The sequence below is a fragment of the Coturnix japonica genome, chromosome 3 (assembly GCF_054131305.1).
Source record: "Coturnix japonica strain WE chromosome 3, WE-NBRP24, whole genome shotgun sequence".
Lineage (NCBI taxonomy): Eukaryota > Metazoa > Chordata > Aves > Galliformes > Phasianidae > Coturnix > Coturnix japonica.
The window spans coordinates 18,261,102-18,279,744 of NC_140665.1; the positions used below are offsets into that span (position 1 = coordinate 18,261,102).

Sequence of the window (18,643 nt, forward strand, 5' to 3'; positions counted from 1 at the left end):
CATCTTTTGTGTGGATGGAGACATCTCAGAACGGTCATTTCTAATATTATTTACAGAAGAGTCCCCTGCTCGCTTATCACTCCCTATATATCAAAATATAGAACTTTTCTCTGATGTTTAAGTCAGGGAATCCTTCTGTGTGCCTGCCACTATAAAAAAAAAAAAAATCACATACATGTCACAGACAAACATCTCTACTGTGGGCAGTTATGTTCCAAAATGAAGGTGCCCAGACAAGCACCTGGAGTTAATCTATGAGCAAACTTCAGGTAGGTGCTCTATATTGCAGATGCTCATTCTGTGGGAGAGTTTAAGGCTTTATGTTGTGTGGAGAGCAGGTTGAATGTTGCTGGAATGAGGACTACATAGGAGGAAGAGGATGTTTAAATTTTCCCTGTATTCTCTTAATAGCTTTCAATGAAGAAACTTAAACATGCAGCTCTTTGACCACTTTATTTCAGGCCCAGCTTTCTGAGGTTTGTTTAATATCTTGCTAAAATAGTTCATTTCCAGCTCAGCTGGAACTTCAAATCTTTTGTTCTGAAACCACCTTCTTAAGCTGCTGTAGTTGGATTTTTTTCCCCCCTTGGTCTAAAGACAAGCACACAATACATTTCTTCAGCGGAGATTGTCCCTGCATTGAGCTCAGTGTAACCAGGAGCTGAGTGCTTCATAAAACAACATTTAAATTCCTGACAGTGAGGACTGACACGGTTTGAAACATTACAGACAGAAAATCCTGGAAATCTGAATCGTGTGCCCGGTGCACACAAAAATGCCAGCTTTTGTGAATGTGAATTTCTAGGTGGAGGGATTAGATGTTGTTGTAAGGTTTGGAAGAACAACGTGACCAGGAATTAATGCCACTGGAATAGCCGAGCTAGGAGTGTTAGGAAAGTAATTACACCTTGAAAGCAGCACTCTATAGTTGTCTTCCCTTTATTTTGCTATATGCTCTGAACTGAAATAAAAAAGCGCCTTCTGAATGATGTTTCATCCAAAGATGGCATTATCTGAAAGATAAAACTGGAGTTTGGAAACAGTTACAAAAATACATCACTCTTTCAACTGACAATATATTATGGTAACAGGAACAGATTTTGGATGGGAGGCTAGATTGAAAAAGGTTAGCAGCAGTTCTAAGCTAAATTTGTCCTGCAAACCTTGACATAAGTCTTCTGTTTGTAGCCTCATAAATTATCCACGAAACATAGAACTCCAAGGATGCGCATTTTAAGTGAGCTCCTCCAATGGCTGTTTCTCACAGGATAACTCTCTCCTGCTGTTCAACAATGCCCTTGGCCCCGCTTCTCATACAAACAGATGTAAATCACAAGTAATGGTTGTGAAGCCTATGAAATACAGCAGTGTAAAAAGTTAGGATGCAAGTATCAAAGATTTTTCCTAACGCTGTTAATTTGCTCTGCCTTTTCCTTTCCTGTTCAGGAAGGTACTTCTGGAGATAAATCACATGTCCCAGAGATGAAATTGCATTGACTTTACCACATTAAAGTCAGCCTTGTTTTACTTTACTAACGTCAGTGTAGCTGTGGCAGTGATACACTTGACTTCAAGTTGATCGGTTGTAAATAGACTTAATTCTTTCTGGAAGAAAACCACTTTCCCTATGGGTGCTAACTTTCATCCAGGTGCTCATTCTACTGCCAGGCTTAAGCTCTTTAAAGTCTCCTGATGACCTCCACTGCTTTGAGGGAAACACATCCTCTGAGGTGCAAGCCAGGCCGTGCCTCTTCTCCCTCATACCAAGCATCTGCACTGCCTTGTCATGTCCATTGCAACCAGGTGCTTTATTCACTGCCTCAGGCATCATTTTGAGAAAGGTGTTTGGTTATTTCTTCTGCGTGGGATTCCTGTGTAGAAAGCAAATGAAGCTTTGTGTGTTGTCATGGGAAGAAGATGCTGTCTGTTTGCTGTGAAAGGGAGAGCTCAGACACATCTGCAACTCCAGAACAGGCTGAACTTGAACCTTACTCAGAGCACGTCCACCAGCACTAACTGCCTGCTGCACAGAGTCAGTAGTGTAACAGTAGGAAAAATAAGAATGAGAGAAGAACAAAGCCTCATTTCCTGTGTCTGTAGGGGTAAATGTTATCATTGGATGAACTGCAAGGTCATCTAAAATACAAGGGGAAAAAAAAGTTAAATGAAATCAGATCACTGTTTACACGTTCTTTGGAAGAACAAGAACTATACCTATGTACCCAAAGAACTGTGGTCCTTTCCTCAGCTGCCAGGCCTACTACAGTATGAAATTCTCCTACATCCTAATGAACAGGAGGGGTAGGAGAGCTCCCAGCTCATACTAAATACTGAACAGTGACTACCCCAGGCCAACCCTGTGCTAAGGATTGCTCCAGTAGTTGAGTGCTGTAGATGGCTGGGCTGCAGTGACCACAAACAGATACTGTTGAAAGTACGAGATGTGGTCTCAAGATATCTGAAGAATATCTGATATTGATATTCATCAGATATTGAAGATATCTGATGAATTATATCATTTACTGACATGTTGCACTGACATACCTAAAGTGAAAGCAGACACTTCTGTTGCTTTGAAGTCTAAGAAGAAGAGGAACCAAAACAAAGTCCTATTTTTAACAAAGCTACGCTTCCGCAGCAAGCAGCACTTAAACTCTGAAGTCAACCAGAATAAATGCATTTAGCCAGCAGCTGATCTGATACAAGAGAAGTACAGCTAGATCAGGCTTTTTCTTGGAATGAATGAAGGAGGCAAAGAGGGACTGAATCTGATAGAGATAACTTCATTGCAAAAAAAAAGCAGTTTGCTTATCTGTGATCTGTGAATTCAGGATTTGCTTCCTGTGGGCTCTAGAAATCCACAGTCATCACTACCATTGCTTAGCTAAATGCTCAGGGAAAGCAAACGTGGCCAAGTGAGCATTTTGAAGGATGTGTTCATAGCACTGTGCATGCTCTATATTAGATCAGGAACTTAAATGTGGCTTAAATAGATCACCTGATCTTAACTAAAATACCAAATCATAATTAGTGAAGAAACTTAAGGCTGGTGGCTAAGCCCACCTACCACTCGTACACAAATCTGATTAGGCTCAAACATATGCACCAACAATGCGCAGCGTGTTATTTGCTGAGCACACGTAAAATGATTTCCTACAGAAGCCAGTAACAGACTTAAATATTTTGGTATTTTCCTAATGCTCTTTGGAGAACAATCCATTTTCATAATGGAACGTTGTCCAGAGCATTATAAATCATGGCAGTGCTGCCAGATATCACTCCTACACAAACACATACCAGGCAAGGTTTTAGGGAATATCACTGTCTGACATGACAAGTGATGGCTTACAGGTGAGCCACACAGCCTGATTTCTGGGGGGTACATCACATCAGACTGCGGAGGTTGTGTGGAAACAAGGAATGCTTTACCTATGGCACTTGATACAGCACAAGACCAGGGTAGAGGCACATTCTCCAGCACTGTGCCAGTCCTAAACACCCCTTGCCTCAAGTCAAGCCTTCATCTTTGCCCTGTGTGTCTTAACCCAGCAGCTCATTTCTTCACACCGCAGCTGCAAAGAGACAAACCTACGGCCTGAGAGGAGCACTGGCTGTTTCCTGGGAGCTGTTTGCAGCAGGGCAGCAGTGGATGCAGCCTGCAGTGTGCCCGACAGGAGGGCTGCCACACACAGACCTGCAGCTGCCAGGCCCTATGTAAACCGAGAAAGAGCTTATGGGAATGAGATTATGCTGCTGCTCCCTCGGGGACGTTGTAGGGATTATTTACATCATTTCTGTCTCCATATGCTTCCCCATCGGCTGCTCTGAGAAACTTCCAAGGTGCAGGCTGAAAGACTGTAAATACACAACACAAGACCAGCCTGTTGGCAAGCAGCACCACTCAGAATGCGACTCAGCACCTGGATACACAGGGGCTGTTCTGTCCGGAAAGCAGGCGGGCGGTGATACAGCAGCAGCACGTTCCGGCTCTGGAAGCTCTCCACACCTCATTGCCGTACCCCAGCCCCGCTCCCTCACACGGCGGCAGCCGCTCCCGGTTCCTCTCAGCGCCGCCTCCCGCCCCGCCCCGCCCCGCCCGGCTCCCATTGCCCACACCGGGTGCCCGGCGCTGCTTTCCGCCGGGCGGTGAGCTGAGCTCGGGGCACGTTGTGAGCCGGCACATCCAGGCTGAGGCCGCTGCTGCCGGGAAGCTGGGCGGGGAGACGGCCGAGATGGTGGAGGACGGCAGCGAGGAAGAGGAGGGGGAGGCGGAGGGAGAGAGAGGGGAGATGCTGGGCGCTTCGCAGCACAACGGCTTCCTCCCCGGCAAGGAAGCGGAGAACGGCGGCCCCGGAGGATGCGCGGCGCTCGGGGCGGGCGGCATCCAGCTGGAGACGCGGCTGTCGCGGCGGCGGCTGGCGGTGCTGGCCGTGTTCAGCTGCTACTCGCTGGTGAACGCCTTCCAGTGGATCCAGTACAGCATCCTCAGCAACGTCTTCGTCCGCTTCTACGGCGTGTCCTTCACGGAGATAGACTGGCTCTCCATGGTCTACATGGTGGCCTACGTGCCGCTCATCCTGCCCGCCACCTGGCTGCTGGACGCCCGCGGCCTTCGCCTCACGGCGCTGCTGGGCTCGGGGCTCAACGCGCTGGGCGCGTGGCTCAAGTGCGCCAGCGTGGCGCCGGGCCGCTATGCCCTCACCATGGCGGCTCAGGCCGTGTGCGCCGTGGCGCAGGTCTTCATCCTGGGGCTGCCCTCCCGCATCGCCTCCGTCTGGTTCGGCCCCGCCGAGGTCTCCACCGCCTGCTCCGTGGCCGTGCTGGGCAATCAGGTGAGGGGACGGCGCCGGCTTCGAGTCCGCGTGCGGGGTGGGTGGGCTGAGGTGGTGGCGTGAAGTGCCGTGAGACGTGGGAGAACTAAGGGTGGAAAGACCTCTAAGGTCGTGCTGTCCGAGCCCGACCCATTGCCGCTTTGCCCGCTGACCGCATCCCTCAGTGCCACATCTCCACATGGATCTGAACGCCTCCAGGAACCGTGCCCCCACCGCCTCCCTGGGCAGCCTGTGCCACTGCCTCAGTGCTAGCTCTGAGAGGAAACGTTCCTTGATATGAGGTGGTGTGAGGCGGTGGCATGAGGTGGCAATATAACTGAGGCACATCTCATGTCCCCTGCTGGTTTATTAGAGCTGGACCGGGCACCTCTGCAAGCGCAGGTGGAGATGAGGTGCTGCTCCCTGTCCGTCCCCAGTCACCTTGTTCCCAGCCCCTGTCTCTGCTTGTGTGTTGCAGCAGAATGGTAAACTCCCACCAAGATCACCGGTGCAGGCTGATGTCTTAGGTGTGGTTTTGTTCACATAATACGAGTTGTGTTTTCTGTCTCGTGGGTCTGATGATTTATGACCGTGCACTTTGGATTATTAGTGCTAATATTTAGGTTAAGGTTCTTGCTGTAATCTGCTTCTGTATTAACAACTGTTCTATTGCTTTCCTGCAACAATTCATTCTGTGTCTTTCTCTGGACAAGCCAGCAATCCATTTTGAACTTAAAATTATTACTACTACTAATATTTCAGCAGTCCTACAACAGTTTTGTACCTGCTCTCCAGAATCAGCTTTAAGGTTTCTTTGTGAGCTACATCTCTGCACTTCAGATGCTCACCAGTCCTCCCAGTGGCAAGGAGCTGCTTGAACCTCTGTTTGGTGGTACTGCGGCCAAGGCTTCCTCAACTAGTGCTGAAACTGAGTGTGGGGCTGTGCATTGCTCTGGTGAAGGAGAAGAACAGCAGTGCAGGGATTGACTCAGATCTCTTGCATTATCTGTTGAGGTGCTGCTTACTTGCAGCTGAAACACAAAGCTCTGAGAGTGCGGCTGTTCACCTGTCAAAGGTTGATCTGAGCACTAGGTTTTCAGTAGTTTCTCATATTGAATATAGCGGGTTATTTCTTGATCCTTCTGACCCTAATCTCTGTACTGCAGCTCCCTGTATGAAGAAGATGAAAAAATGGCGGCGTAGGACGATTGTGGGTACTAAATAGGGCTGCTCTGGTGGCAAATAAAAACCGTATACACTAAGAAAATGCATAATAGTGTACTTTGTGTTTCTGAGCTTCATATACTGAAAGGTGAGGATAAAAATGAGTTCAGGTGAACAGTGAATGCTGCGTAAATCTGATGGCCTGTGGGGTGGAGAAAGCAGAGAAGGGCAAGGCAATGCACAAAGGCTGCTTTGAGAGCCATCCAGCTGGCACACCTCTGGTGTGAGTGCTCTGTGAGTTGTGAATCTGCCAATCTGACAGTCATTGACATTTTATTGATTTTAACCTGAAATAAATGCAGGGTTGGTTGGCTTTTTTTAAGTCAAAGAATTTGTTCTAGCACTTAAGAATGCAGCCTAGTTTTGTATGAGTGGCAGAGACAAGTTGCAGAGTAGTTTAAGGCTGTTGTTCCTCAACGTTTTCAGATGCTTTATACATATACCCAAAATGTCAGGAAAATGATTTTGTTTTGTTTCTTTTCTTGCCTTTCCAGCTTGGCACTGCCATTGGCTTTTTGTTGCCACCTGTCCTGGTTCCAAATACCCCCGATGATATTGATCTAATGGCACATAATATAAGCATAATGTTCTATGGAACAGCAATAGTATCCACGCTTTTGTTCTTCTTAACAGGAGTTGGTAAGTGTTCTGTTCTTACCATGTGAAAGTACCGTGGCCATAGGGAGTGCTTGTGCTGTTGTACTTCAGGCATCTGACTTAGCCCACAGGAGTCAAGTTTACCTCTTCTCAGGTTACTTGTGCTCACTATCTGTGGTGTCAGGGTTAGGAGACAAACATTACTGTGTGTCACGCTTCACGTGGAGCGACCTCTCTCAGGACACGCAGGTTTTTTGCTAGAACCCATGAGGACGTTGTGATGTAATGGAAATACTTTGTGTTATTCTTACAATTTAGATGTGAAGGCCTAGAGATGTTGCAGATGAAGTCAGTCTCTAACCATATGCTGGCAGCAGTGAGATGTGAACGAGTTAATTAACGCATCTATTCTGGCTGTGATTGTTTCTTCCTTGAAAAAAACCTAGAATATGTATTTATGGAAGTATTAAGAAAGACAAATAACTCTTGTTAAATGTATTGGACTAGAAGACTTCATGTTTCGAGAAAGAAAAGGGAATGACTCTGGTAAATACAGATTAAAATTGTTTTTTTTATCCCTAGTGTTTGAAGAGAAGCCCAAATACCCTCCCAGTCACTCTCAAGCACTCCTGCAGGCTCTGCCTCCTGAGGATTACTCCTACAAGCAGTCAATTATTAATTTGGTCAGAAATGTTCCATTTGTACTTCTGCTCATCAGCTATGGTAAGTGGTTCTGTCTGGCTGTTGTCTGGCTGAGCAGTGTGCTCAGTGTGTGCTGAAATCACGGTGAGGTTTAACTTGTGTTTTTTTGGTTGAGGGAGGGAATGTCAAACTAGTACATATTCAGCAGCATATACTGGAAAACCCTGCAGTATTCAAAATGCCATTTATTGGTCTGGGGAAGAGATTGTGTGGTAGACAAAAGGTTATTCCTATGGTCTGAGTCTTGGATGCCAAAACATTGACTCTGTGGTAGCAGATCTGTGTGTCTAGATGTGACTGAAGCTCTTCTTTTGCTGTTGCAGGAATTATGACTGGAACATTTTATTCTGTTTCCACATTATTAAACCAGATGATAGTAACTCATTATGAGGTAAGTATTGTTTTTTTGTTTTTGAATCTTATATTTGCAAACGTGATGGTGTTTATTACTTAGATTTGGTTTCCTTTGTACCCCCCCATACAGTTTCTTGCATCATACAGCTGTGGGAGTCATAGGAATGTTTGTTTGCCTTATGACTGCCAAGAGGTCTGAACTTGACTCTGAGTGGAAACAAGTTATTAATGAGCACCATATAAATATTTGTTGAAAGGGAGAAGAAGTGAACGCTGGGAGAATTGGCTTGACACTGGTGGTGGCAGGAATGGTGGGTTCGATTATTTGTGGTTTGTGGCTGGATTACACTAAAACGTACAAGTAAGTGTGGGTAGGCATGGATGGGGTAAGGGTAGGAGTCTGGTGCAATTTTCCTAGAAAAATAATGCAAGTTTGGAGGTGAGCTGATGATAAAGCGCAGCACTTCCCTGATCTTCTAGCAGCCTTGATGGAGACGAGTTTCAGAGCCTACAGCAGAAGTCTGACACTGCTACTGGTTCTTGACCAAATGAAATGAGACAGGATGTGATGTGGAGAATGCGAAGATGTGAAGGGATTTTCCGTCTGCTCCTGTCTCTGCAGGGAATGCCACACTATCAAGAAAACTGTGTGTCCCATGTGTAGTGGCCAGAAGAAACCCAGTAGGTTCCTTCTCCAGGGAAAGCGTGAAGGCTCAAAACTTACTCTCCCTTGTTTTGTGAAGCATCCAGTTGAGGGATTCCCAGTTCTTGTGCTACTCCTGGACCTGTTAAGAAGCACAACGTTGGCTTTCATTTAGGGGATGGCCGTGCAGCAGAACTCTGTTTTGGTGTAAGAGCTCTTGGGTCCATCACCTGTGCTGTGGTGCCCCCCAGGAGTGGGCAGTGCTCCAGAGCACTGCTGGCAGCAGCAGAGTTCTCCCTTGGTGCTTCTCACATGTGAGCACTCTGGAAACCTATAGGATGCTAGTGCTGTAGATTGTGTCTCCGTGCCTTTCGGCTTATAAATGAGTGGTGCATGCTTTTATGTTTTGGATTACATCCCTCATTCCCAATTTAAAGTGTTTTGTTTATTTTTCTGACTTGCTTCTTAGACTGATTTTTTTTCTTTTTTTTTTAATCACTAATACTAATTTGGCTGCTGCTGTTTTGATCGTTATATGTTGGACTGTGCTGCAGAATGGCCAAGATGTGCAGTACAGTGGAGAACTAAAATAGTCTCGAGGTAGTGGCTTCCTCTCTTATTCTTTGAGAGTGTGAGTAGTTCTCTTGGCCTTGAATGAAGCAGCCATGTAACTGAGGCAATAAGGAGTTGGGGCCTGAATGTCTTCTCACTGAAATGCATGGTGTGGTTAAGGCAGAGTTACAGGAAGCTAATTTAATTATTGTAGAAGGTCAGTCGTTAGCAAGAGAGTAAATAATGTTTATATTACTCTTCTGTACTTCATCGATGTTCTATGACCTTATGTTAAAGATGTTAATATGTTTTTATTGTTGTTGCGTTTCAGGCAAACTACTTTGATTGTTTACATTCTCTCTTTCATTGGGATGGTGGTATTTACCTTCACACTGGACCTTGGGTACCTTATAGTGGTGTTTGTAACCGGAGGAGTGCTTGGGTGAGTGATGAAAGGAGGCTTAAAGACTGATTGCAGTTCTGCTCAGGAATTCTTTGATTGTTTAAAATCAATGTTTCTACTGTGTGTTCTGTCACCGTGCTCTCAACCTATGTCTGTAGCTTTTAGATACGGTTTATTTGGCAGGCAAAGCAAGTGTTGAATCATGTTGGATCTTGAAAACAAACAGTTTAGAACAGCAGATAATTCAAAACCGGGTTTTGATGCTTGATTTTCATAGCAACAGTAACAGATGAAAGCCATACCCATCATCCTCTTGTTTTCTTCTTCATCAGGTTCTTCATGACTGGCTATCTCCCACTCGGCTTTGAATTTGCAGTGGAAATTACATACCCAGAGTCTGAAGGCACTTCATCGGGTCTCCTCAATGCATCAGCACAGGTTATGTCGCTTTATTTATTCAAGGGATGTAAAGTTCAGGAAGGCCGCCCTGCTGGAGTCTAAGCTTTCCTTAGATTTGGCTGCTGGTCTCCTTTGTGTTGCTGTAGTCTTTTTAAAATCTATATTTGTAAATTATAGTTTGGTTCAGTACAGTGTGGTCTGAATCTGAGGCTTTTCGATGTGGTACTGATGATGTGACTTGCTTGTAGATATTTGGAATTGTCTTTACGCTTGTGCAAGGAAAGCTTACAACAGACTACAGTCCTCGTGCGGGAAACCTCTTTCTTTGCGCTTGGCTGTTTGTGGGCATTATCTTAACAGGTAATTAAACAGAAATGTAAGTAATGGCTTATTTTAAATGGGAAAAATGTGGAGTTGAGATGTTTGAAACACTCGGAATATATGTGTATTAGTGTAGAACTTCCTGTCTGGGCTGAGGACCAAAATGACTAATAAGTGCTGGGTAAGTTTAGTTCGAGTTTTATGTACTTGCTGTGTCCGCATTCTTTGTTTTAAGTAAGGATGATGTTGCTAGGAGGTGGACAACCATTCGTCACCCATTTCTTGAGCCTTGTCCTGAACTTGTGGCAGTTCTGTTTTGTCTTCAAAACACTACACATGGGACACACAGTTTTCTTGATAGCCTTTTGTCTTTGGCAGTTTCTCTTTTGTGCCTTCAAAGTAGGTTAGTAAACATAAGCAAATTGGTAAATGCAGGCAGTTTGCAGTTTTTCAAATGTAGGAAATGTTGATTTTTATGTGATGTGATTTAGACGTGACAGTATTTGGAGGTGTGCTGAAAGTGCCAAAACCACCAAGCTTTGATGGTTTAAAAGCTTTTATTGCCATTTTTTGTGTGTGTGACCCATGAAAAGCAAATTCCAATTGTCACCACTTTAAATTCCAAGAGTCAACGCATGTATTTTGAGCCGGTGCTGAAAGCAGCTTCTTGGTGCTTGCATGTGCCCTTGGAATGCATGGCATTACAAAATTGGAAATCAGCTTTCTCTGTTTTGTTTTGTTTTGTTTTTTCCCCCAGCCTTAATAAAATCAGATCTGCGAAGACACAATGTGAATTCAGGGATTATGAATATGGACGTTAAAGCTGTAAGTGGTGACTCTTCTACACTTTGGTTATAGTATATACACATGGTTATATTACTGCACTTGAATGACTGGCTCCAACTGAAAGTAATATTAACAGAAAAGAGTAATTGACAAAAACTTGCTATGTGACTGTTTCTGTGCTGCTCTCTAAGGATGGAGCCATGTGGGATGCTGCCATTAGATTCCCCTCCTTAGCTCCCATGAGAAATCTCTGCTCTCAGATTTTATATGGCTACTGTTCATCTCTTACTGTATTTCTTGAGTCTATGATTTGTTTATTTTTCCATGTTTGTAGGTAGTTTTGTAAATCGTGAAGCTGTTTTTGCATATTGCTTTAGGAGGTCATGCTACAGATGACATGTTTTATTTTAAATACCTGCCATCCCTTTAAGTGAAGTCAGCGTCTGATGAACTGAGGTCATGCCGCAGTTCTTATTCTGCGTTCTCATTAGGAGCCAGGTCGTTCTTCTGCTGAGCACCCTATTGAGTTATGGGAGAGTGAGCACTGTGCTTCCTGCTGTTTACGAGGTTCCAAGACCATGGTTCAGCAGCTTTTACGACTTCACACAGTCACGAGTAGAACTAAGACCAATGCCTGAAACTTTTTTCAGTGCTGTTATTTCTTGACCCTTTGGATTCAGATAAGGAAAACAGCTTTCTGAAGTCAGATACTTTAAGTCTTCCATATGCCTTTTTAGATTATAAAGGTGTCTTGCATATGCAGCAACTTCGGGTCATCTGCTAGCAGCTGGAGCACTTAAGGTTCAGAAACTTGCAAGTCAGTGCTACACAGACTTTCTTTTTAACCTGAAACCTCTGTGGCTGTGTTTGCACAGTATGACAGTCTATGCATTTATCAGCTTGGGTTAGGGTTATCGTGGGGATGGATGTGAAAACATGCATAGAAGTCCTTGACTGCTCCACTTTCCCTCATTACCTTGTTAATGAAGTTTTGTGACAATCTAGGTAATCAATATTAACCCCAATAAAACAAAAGCGTAGAGTTCTCACTTCAGCACTATCAGAGATGAGAGATGTCTATGTTAATAAATGTGGAACAGCTGCCTGTTAGATAAAATAATAAAATAATAAATATAAAGATAAAATACGCTGATTCTAAACCTTGATTAAGATTATCTCATATTTTAACCTGATGGAGGGGAAGAAATGGAAGTTAATCTCCATGTGGTAAACATCTATGTGCAGTAAATGTATGTTTTAGAGTTATATTAAGGAGAGTCGATGCTGTGGATTTTTTTTGTTGGTTCTTTTTTTCTTTTTTTAATCAAAAAGAGAAGGGAAAATAGAGCTTTCTGTAAATGCCTCTTCCAGGTAATAAACTGCATGTACTATTGTGGTCTAACATACTGTTATAGTCTAACTTCATAGTTATCCAAGAGTACTGAGGTTGAAAGTGGCTTTGGCTGCATTACAGCTGAATTCCTGATTACTGCTTTCTTCTTCCCACAGGTACCAGTTGACAATCCAGTAGAACGGGAAACTTGTACTGCGTTAAAAATTCAGTCAGATTTATAAAGCCAAAAGAAGATGGCTTAGAAACGCACAATGTTGGTTGAATGCTGAACAAAATTAGTGTAATCACTGGATTTATGTGTATGAGTAGTGAAACGTGTTTGGTGATTTTGGTGACAGTTGTGTGGTGGGAGCTATGAAGATACTGACTTCATTTTACCCAAGATATAAACAACAGGACTTCGTATGGAATATTTATTTTAACAGATTACGAGTTTTGCCATTTCGCTTATGAAGAACCGTCTGAATCCAGTGTAGGGATTGGAATGGACCTCTGGGGATCATCGAGTCCAACCCCCTAATGCTCTCCATTATAGGAAGAAATATACATTCAGGATGCATGCCAGAATGTGCATCTGGAATCCTAAAGTACGGTCATGATCAGACGTATCTTCTCCCCAGGAAATCAAAAGTTAGTTGATTTCTTGTTCAGTTTTTTCTAGTGCATTTACCAAGTCAGGGTAGGTAGCTGTATGACTGGAGGGCATTCACATTGTTTTTTTAATGTCTCTGATGTAAGACAGTATTTCCTTCTGGGAAATTCTATAGCACAATTCTGAAAACGAGATGACTGCAATTATGTGTTTTGAGTTTCTTTTGCCTTGAAGCTTCTTGATGGATACTGGAAGGCAGATGAGAGAAAAATAGTTGTTTTTTTTTGTAGATTCATCAAGCATTTCTGGGGAGATTTAAGGGGTTTCCCACTAGGTATATCGAAGAAAATACATTTATTATTAAATAGAAAGAAGAAGAAAGACCATTGATATCTATCTATGGTGAAGTATTCACAGGCAATGGAACATGATTGCACAGGTTGCCTCCTGAATATTTTGAGTGCTTTCTCAGTTCAAATGAGAGGAACACGTGTTTACAAAGAGATGGTGCCTTTACAAAGTAAAGAAGATCTTTGCCTCATCTTGAGTTTGACCAGTGCTGCTGAAGAAATTCCGTTTTTGCTCGTTAAACCTCCTGGATATTTGTGGAGCATCAGAAAATGTGTTCTACCTGTTGTGTTGGGTTCTTTTTTCCCCTCCACTTATTTCTCTGTGCTACGTTGTACCATTTGTCTCCTGTAAAATGTTTGTACTCTCTGTATAACTCATCAGTAAATAATGTCTTGTTCCTCACAGTTAAAAGCTGTAAGGGGGACTGAAAGGAAAACAGTGCTGTTTCTCTTTGATGAAATACTTGCTGTGTAAATAATGAGTCTAGCTACAAAGCACTCTTCATTGCTTTTGTATTATTATTATTATTTGTATTATTTCTCACTGCAGTGCTACTGATATTGTTCTTCACCTTGTGTACTATCTACCCAGCTACAGAACTGACGTCCCCTCAGTAATACTGAGGCTCTTCTACTACTGAAAAGTCCAGCCAGAGTTAGCAGCACTGAGGCTTTAGCAGCCTTTCAGGTGAGCCTGCAGTTTCAGTGCCATCAGTCTCTGGGTTCCTACAGCTGTAGTGCCATCCTGCAGGTTGAATCCTGCTGGAAGTTTTTTGTGGGTTACAGCTTGGTATGGAGAACTGTGCAATTCCCAAGATAACCTTTCAAGGTATTAAGAATGCTTAAATGCTTTATTTTGCCTTGTTTCTCTATAGATTTAGAGATTATTATTTTTTTTTTTTAGTATGAAAAAAAACCTGTGTATGTAGCTTTCTTAACTTAGCCTCTAAGCTTTGCTCCTAGTTTAGTGTTTTGTGTGAGAAATGCTTCAGACATGAGTAGGCTGAATGGCAGTGTATGTATCTGAAAAAGCCAGGCATATCTGAACATTTGTCTTTTCAAAACGAGTCCATGCCTCTGCCAGAGCCAGCACTAGAGAGAAAGCAGGCACACCCTATGTACACCCTATGTACACCCTATGTACACCCTATGTACACCCTATGTACACCCTATGTACACCTTGTGGCTCCTGGAGAGCCAGGCTCTATGAGAGGAGTCCTCTGTGAGACAGCTGAAAGGAGATGTTCAGATGGCAGGAAAGAGGGTAGGAGTGGAAGTAGAGGTAGTTTATCTCGGTTCTTACATGAAATGACTGACTGATACCAGCTGCCCCATCTCAGGATGTGCATATTTTCAGCCTGAGTGAGCAAAGTGAAAGTTCTTTCCTTCTGCTTTCTGTGAGTGATTTTTGCCTTTAGAGAAGTGGTGATACTATGGTGTATATACAACACTTCCACGGAATACAGACTAAATACATTTTTACTGTGTTCAGAGACCGTAACTGCTATGCACTTTCCCTCTTAAAAGCAAAAAAATGTAGCAGGACATTCTATTTTGGTGGATGTGCTTTCAAACGTCCAATAGAGTCTTTGGCAGCATCCAGAACACTTTCTACATGTTGCTAAATACTCTCCACATCCTAAAGTTGAGCTCTTAATTTATTTTGAAAATTCCTTTCCCCACTAGATTCCAGTTTGTTTAGTTGTTTTCAGTTGATTATTGAAAACTATTCCAGCCCTACTGGCTCCTCGTGTTTTTCATCTTCTGCCAAATTACTTGGCTGCCCTCTGAAATTGCCCAAACAAGGTTCTTGGCATGCTAGAAAGCCTGCAGGGTCCCTGAAAAGAAAATATTCCTAATAATGAAGACTTAATTACATCCTGGATTTAATGCTGATCAGAAGGAACTTAAAAGTTGGAAACCTGTAAATATGTATTTATTTGAAAGCTATTTCTGGACAAGGACTAAGTATAGAAATAAAAGGCTACGTAGCAAAATGAAGAACAAATAAACCGGTAGTCTTCTCATCTTTTTATTAAAAGAAAAAAAGGTTTTAGCTTGTGGCAGAAACAGGCTTGGGGTAGCTGGGGCTTTGGTTTTTTGCTTTTTGTTTGTTTGTTTGTAAATGTCACGGTTTGAACTAAAAATCCACCTGCGTCTGTGACAGGGGCCGTGGGCCCCGGAGGGGCCCTGGGCCGAAAGGAAAAAGTTAATTAGGAAAAGAAAACAGCGGCAACGATCTAAGGAGGCACACTTATTTACTAAATACTATATCGAAATACCGGATAACACAATATAATACAATATAATTGAAAATTGAAAATTGGGCTAACGAATCAAGCAAAATAGGAGAGAGAATGAGTCCCGTAACCGAGAGGCCTACTGTGAAATTTAGGCGAGACGGTGAAGGCTCCCACACACTCCCCTGAACGCCAGAACTCGAAAGAGATCAGTCTGTTCTGCGACAGAGTTAATATAGAGTCCAGGTCCCGTGACCCATCGTGTTGTTCCCTGGGAGATGTAGTCTTCTTCTGTAAGTTGCAGATTCAGTAAAATTATTCATGCTTTAAATGATGTTATGATGTGGAATACTGATAGCAAAAATTACAAAATTATTAAACCATGACAGTAAATGATATCAATCAATCGTGTCTGGAATTGGAAATAATAGCGTTTCTGATTTCATGAGCTGTGAGATTGTGGCTCAGCCCTCATCTGGCAGAGGATAAGAATCATGACCACTTAATCAGTCCAGGAATGGGATCATGTGTGCCAACTGTGAGAGGACAGAATCAGAAACCATATGAGGAGAGCCATCCCAATCCCATGCACTAATTTGTGTTTTAAGTAATGCTTTTCTAACTGTCACAGGAGTGTGCGACTACTGTTACCAACCCATGTTTCCTAGTGGAAAAAATGCTTTGGACTAACTTCTGTGTGTATAACTAAATGAAATTGGGTTAAGCCATGAGTATGTATCACTCTCATTTTCCAGTCTGTGAACTCAGTTGTTTTCCTTTGTGAATGGGAAAGCGGTGTTGGTTTTTTGTCTTGCTGTACTTCTATGTAACACTTTCTGAGGCATTACAGTCTACAAACGGTTCATAGCCCACAAGCTAAGCTGTCGTATCCATGTTTTACCCCCCCCTACACACAACGTGCTGCCTGAAATCTGTGAAGAGAAATTGTTAATACACAGAATAGAATGGAATAAGCAGAAATATGCTTAGGAAAAATGCATTTTCTTGTAAGATGTGCTATATATATATACTGCTTGTCTTTGTTCTCTTGGAGATGGTGAAGATTTTTGCTGTAATTTTTGTTATTGTCCCATTCTTTGTTTGAAAATAAAATTAAAAAAGAAATCCCTATGAATAGTCTCTGAATGCAGTATTGTACGTAAGTATTTATGTGGGTGAAATCATTCCTTGCCATTCCATGTCACTTATAAAGCTTACAGCATGCAGCTTGATTGGAGCAAAGCTTCTGGTACAGCTGGTGTGTAAGATTCATTTTCCTCCTTTGAAAGCTGTCGTTTAATGTAGAAAAGCTAAGGCTTATGTGTTAATCATACACTATGCACTTAAACATGCGTGAATTCATATACAGGCTGAATGCATACACATTACCTAACATGAGGCTACTGGCTTACAGTGAAATGTTGTCAGCATATGAAATTAAAGTATTAGCACCAGCAGTGCAATGATTTAATTATTTTATTCTCAGGTGGTCAGTGTTGATTCCCAGGACATGAGCTGGTGGCCAAGGGAGTCTGAAGGAACCAGCTGCAAAGGAAGCAGAGTCGCTGTAAGAAAGTGATTTTAATTTTCACCTTCCTTCTCCACACAGCTCTGAGCTGCGGTTTTTATAAGAGTTTAATCCTAGGAGGAGGCTGCAGGTCATGCGGAGCATCAGATGCACCAGCCTTGTGTGGTAAGTCAATGCTAAGTTTCACTTGTGTTTGGTTAGCACTGCACTCTTACAGTACCTCTACGAAAGCTGTAGGCTTATATTCCCATTTAATCTTGTAATTTAAACACTCCCACAGCTGGAAAGGAACAATCACAGCAAATCCTTATTGCCTTCAAGTTCATTCTTTGGCAGGCACTTGGTCTTTCTTGAAACGAAACCTCACCAGGTATGTGGGAGATGTGAGGGCATCCTGACTGTGAGTCAAAACCATCCTTGAGAGAAAATGCTTTCTGTTCCTATAGCTGGGGGGTGCCGTATGAATACTCTGGCTGTTTCCTATGCTAAGAAGGCTTCTTAGAGCTTGCTGGATTTCCTGCTTGCTGCCTTTGACAATGGACTTACGTCATTTGACCTTGTTCTGAATCAATATTTCTACCTTTGCTTAGACAACACCTTTCAGAAGTCAAAACAATAATATCCTGGGCTTTGTATAATAAAGTACTTCAGCGGTCATATCTCAGTAGAAAATAGGTGAAATGTGGGCAATGTTTAGACCCAGTTACTGATTTGTGAGAGAGTGCCTGCTGAATATCAGGTAACGTCAGTGTTTAGCCTCTAGGGTGCTGATTTTTATTAGAAAGGAGAGTCCTAAAGTTCTTGGGTCAGGTAGGATAAGGACCAGACCACACGTGTGTTCCTTATTCTTCTGGTTCTGGTGTCAAGGAAGGGTAGAAGACGTTAAAATGTTACAGTGCCCTTTCTATGCTTGTACGTGCTAATATTCTCCATTATTTCCTTGGAAAGTAACTTGGAATAATACATCAGCTAACTCAGAACAAATTCCAGGTGCAGGAAGAAACCTGCTCTGTCCTGCTGGGGTGAGAATGTCTTGTCCTTGTCTTACTAACCAGCTCTGTGCCCTCAATTTGTATATCTTTTGTTCCCAGAGTGCAGCTGAAGTTCACTAGGGGCCTATTGCTAAAAGCCCACAATCCATGTGGAGGCTAGTGCTTAAAGCCTAAAGCTCCTGTGCTTTCCTCTTATATTTGCTCACTTTACCCTCATCTGCAGGCACTTCCGCAGTGTTTTGACTGCTGTTCAGTCACTGCTTTCTTGACAAGGGGGAGTTCTATTCTGCGGGGCACAGGCATCCAATGAAGCTTGAAGTGCTGCTCCAGATCAAAAGCTGCTTGATGAAATCACCAGCGCTGTGGTGATACTGTGTCATACAGTGGAATGAGAGCAGTGAATCACACGTTTCTTTCTTTGTAGGTTTCACAGAGCACCTCTGTCCAAGCGCTTGAGGCTGCTGGGCTTAGGATTAGTTTTATTGCTAAACTTGACCGCTTTTTCAGTCTACTCTCAAGTCCTCAAGTGTTAGAATGGCACCCACTCCTCTCCTGGTGCAGGAAGCAGTGTGCACTGTGTTAGACTGAGCTCAAGTGGAGCCCCATTAAACAAACCCAACTAAATTAGCACTAATGATGTGTTGTGGTAGAATTAGTGCAGGAGGTCCTGGACCTGGTCAGGTGGAAATCAAAAGGCATTGCTGACATTCATTGCTGAAGCTGAAGCAGTTTGATGCTGTTGTGCTAAAGCAGTGCCGAACAAACAGAAAGGGTTATTCGGAGAGTGCTCCAAAG

The 18,643-nt window shown here is 43.1% G+C and overlaps 1 protein-coding gene and 1 long non-coding RNA gene across 4 annotated transcripts; one reads left to right on the forward strand and one right to left on the reverse strand.

Moving 5' to 3' along the window:
• The first annotated feature begins 931 nt into the window (after positions 1 to 931).
• FLVCR1 (FLVCR choline and heme transporter 1) lies at positions 932 to 16,459 on the forward strand. Of its 3 annotated transcripts, none has more exons than XR_014943838.1 (10): positions 932 to 4,832; positions 6,530 to 6,674; positions 7,215 to 7,355; positions 7,658 to 7,725; positions 7,819 to 8,049; positions 9,215 to 9,325; positions 9,619 to 9,724; positions 9,934 to 10,045; positions 10,764 to 10,831; positions 12,302 to 13,583. XR_014943838.1 is itself a non-coding variant. In XM_015857294.3 (10 exons), exons 1-10 carry the CDS (start codon positions 4,233 to 4,235, stop codon positions 12,365 to 12,367), a joined length of 1,521 nt encoding a protein of 506 aa, XP_015712780.2. In that variant the 5' UTR covers positions 932 to 4,232; the 3' UTR covers positions 12,368 to 16,459. The 3 variants fall into 3 exon arrangements, 1 of the variants encoding a protein (XP_015712780.2); XM_015857294.3 differs by having other exon boundaries at positions 7,946 to 8,049; positions 12,302 to 16,459; XR_014943837.1 differs by lacking the exon at positions 7,819 to 8,049 and having other exon boundaries at positions 12,302 to 16,459.
• A 327-nt stretch (positions 16,460 to 16,786) lies between these two features.
• LOC107311074 (uncharacterized) lies at positions 16,787 to 18,146 on the reverse strand. The gene is made up of 2 exons (XR_001553851.3): positions 18,060 to 18,146; positions 16,787 to 16,873 (listed from the first exon to the last, which is right to left on the reverse strand). It is a non-coding gene; the product is annotated as an uncharacterized LOC107311074 (long non-coding RNA).
• Between the last annotated feature and the right edge of the window lie 497 nt (positions 18,147 to 18,643).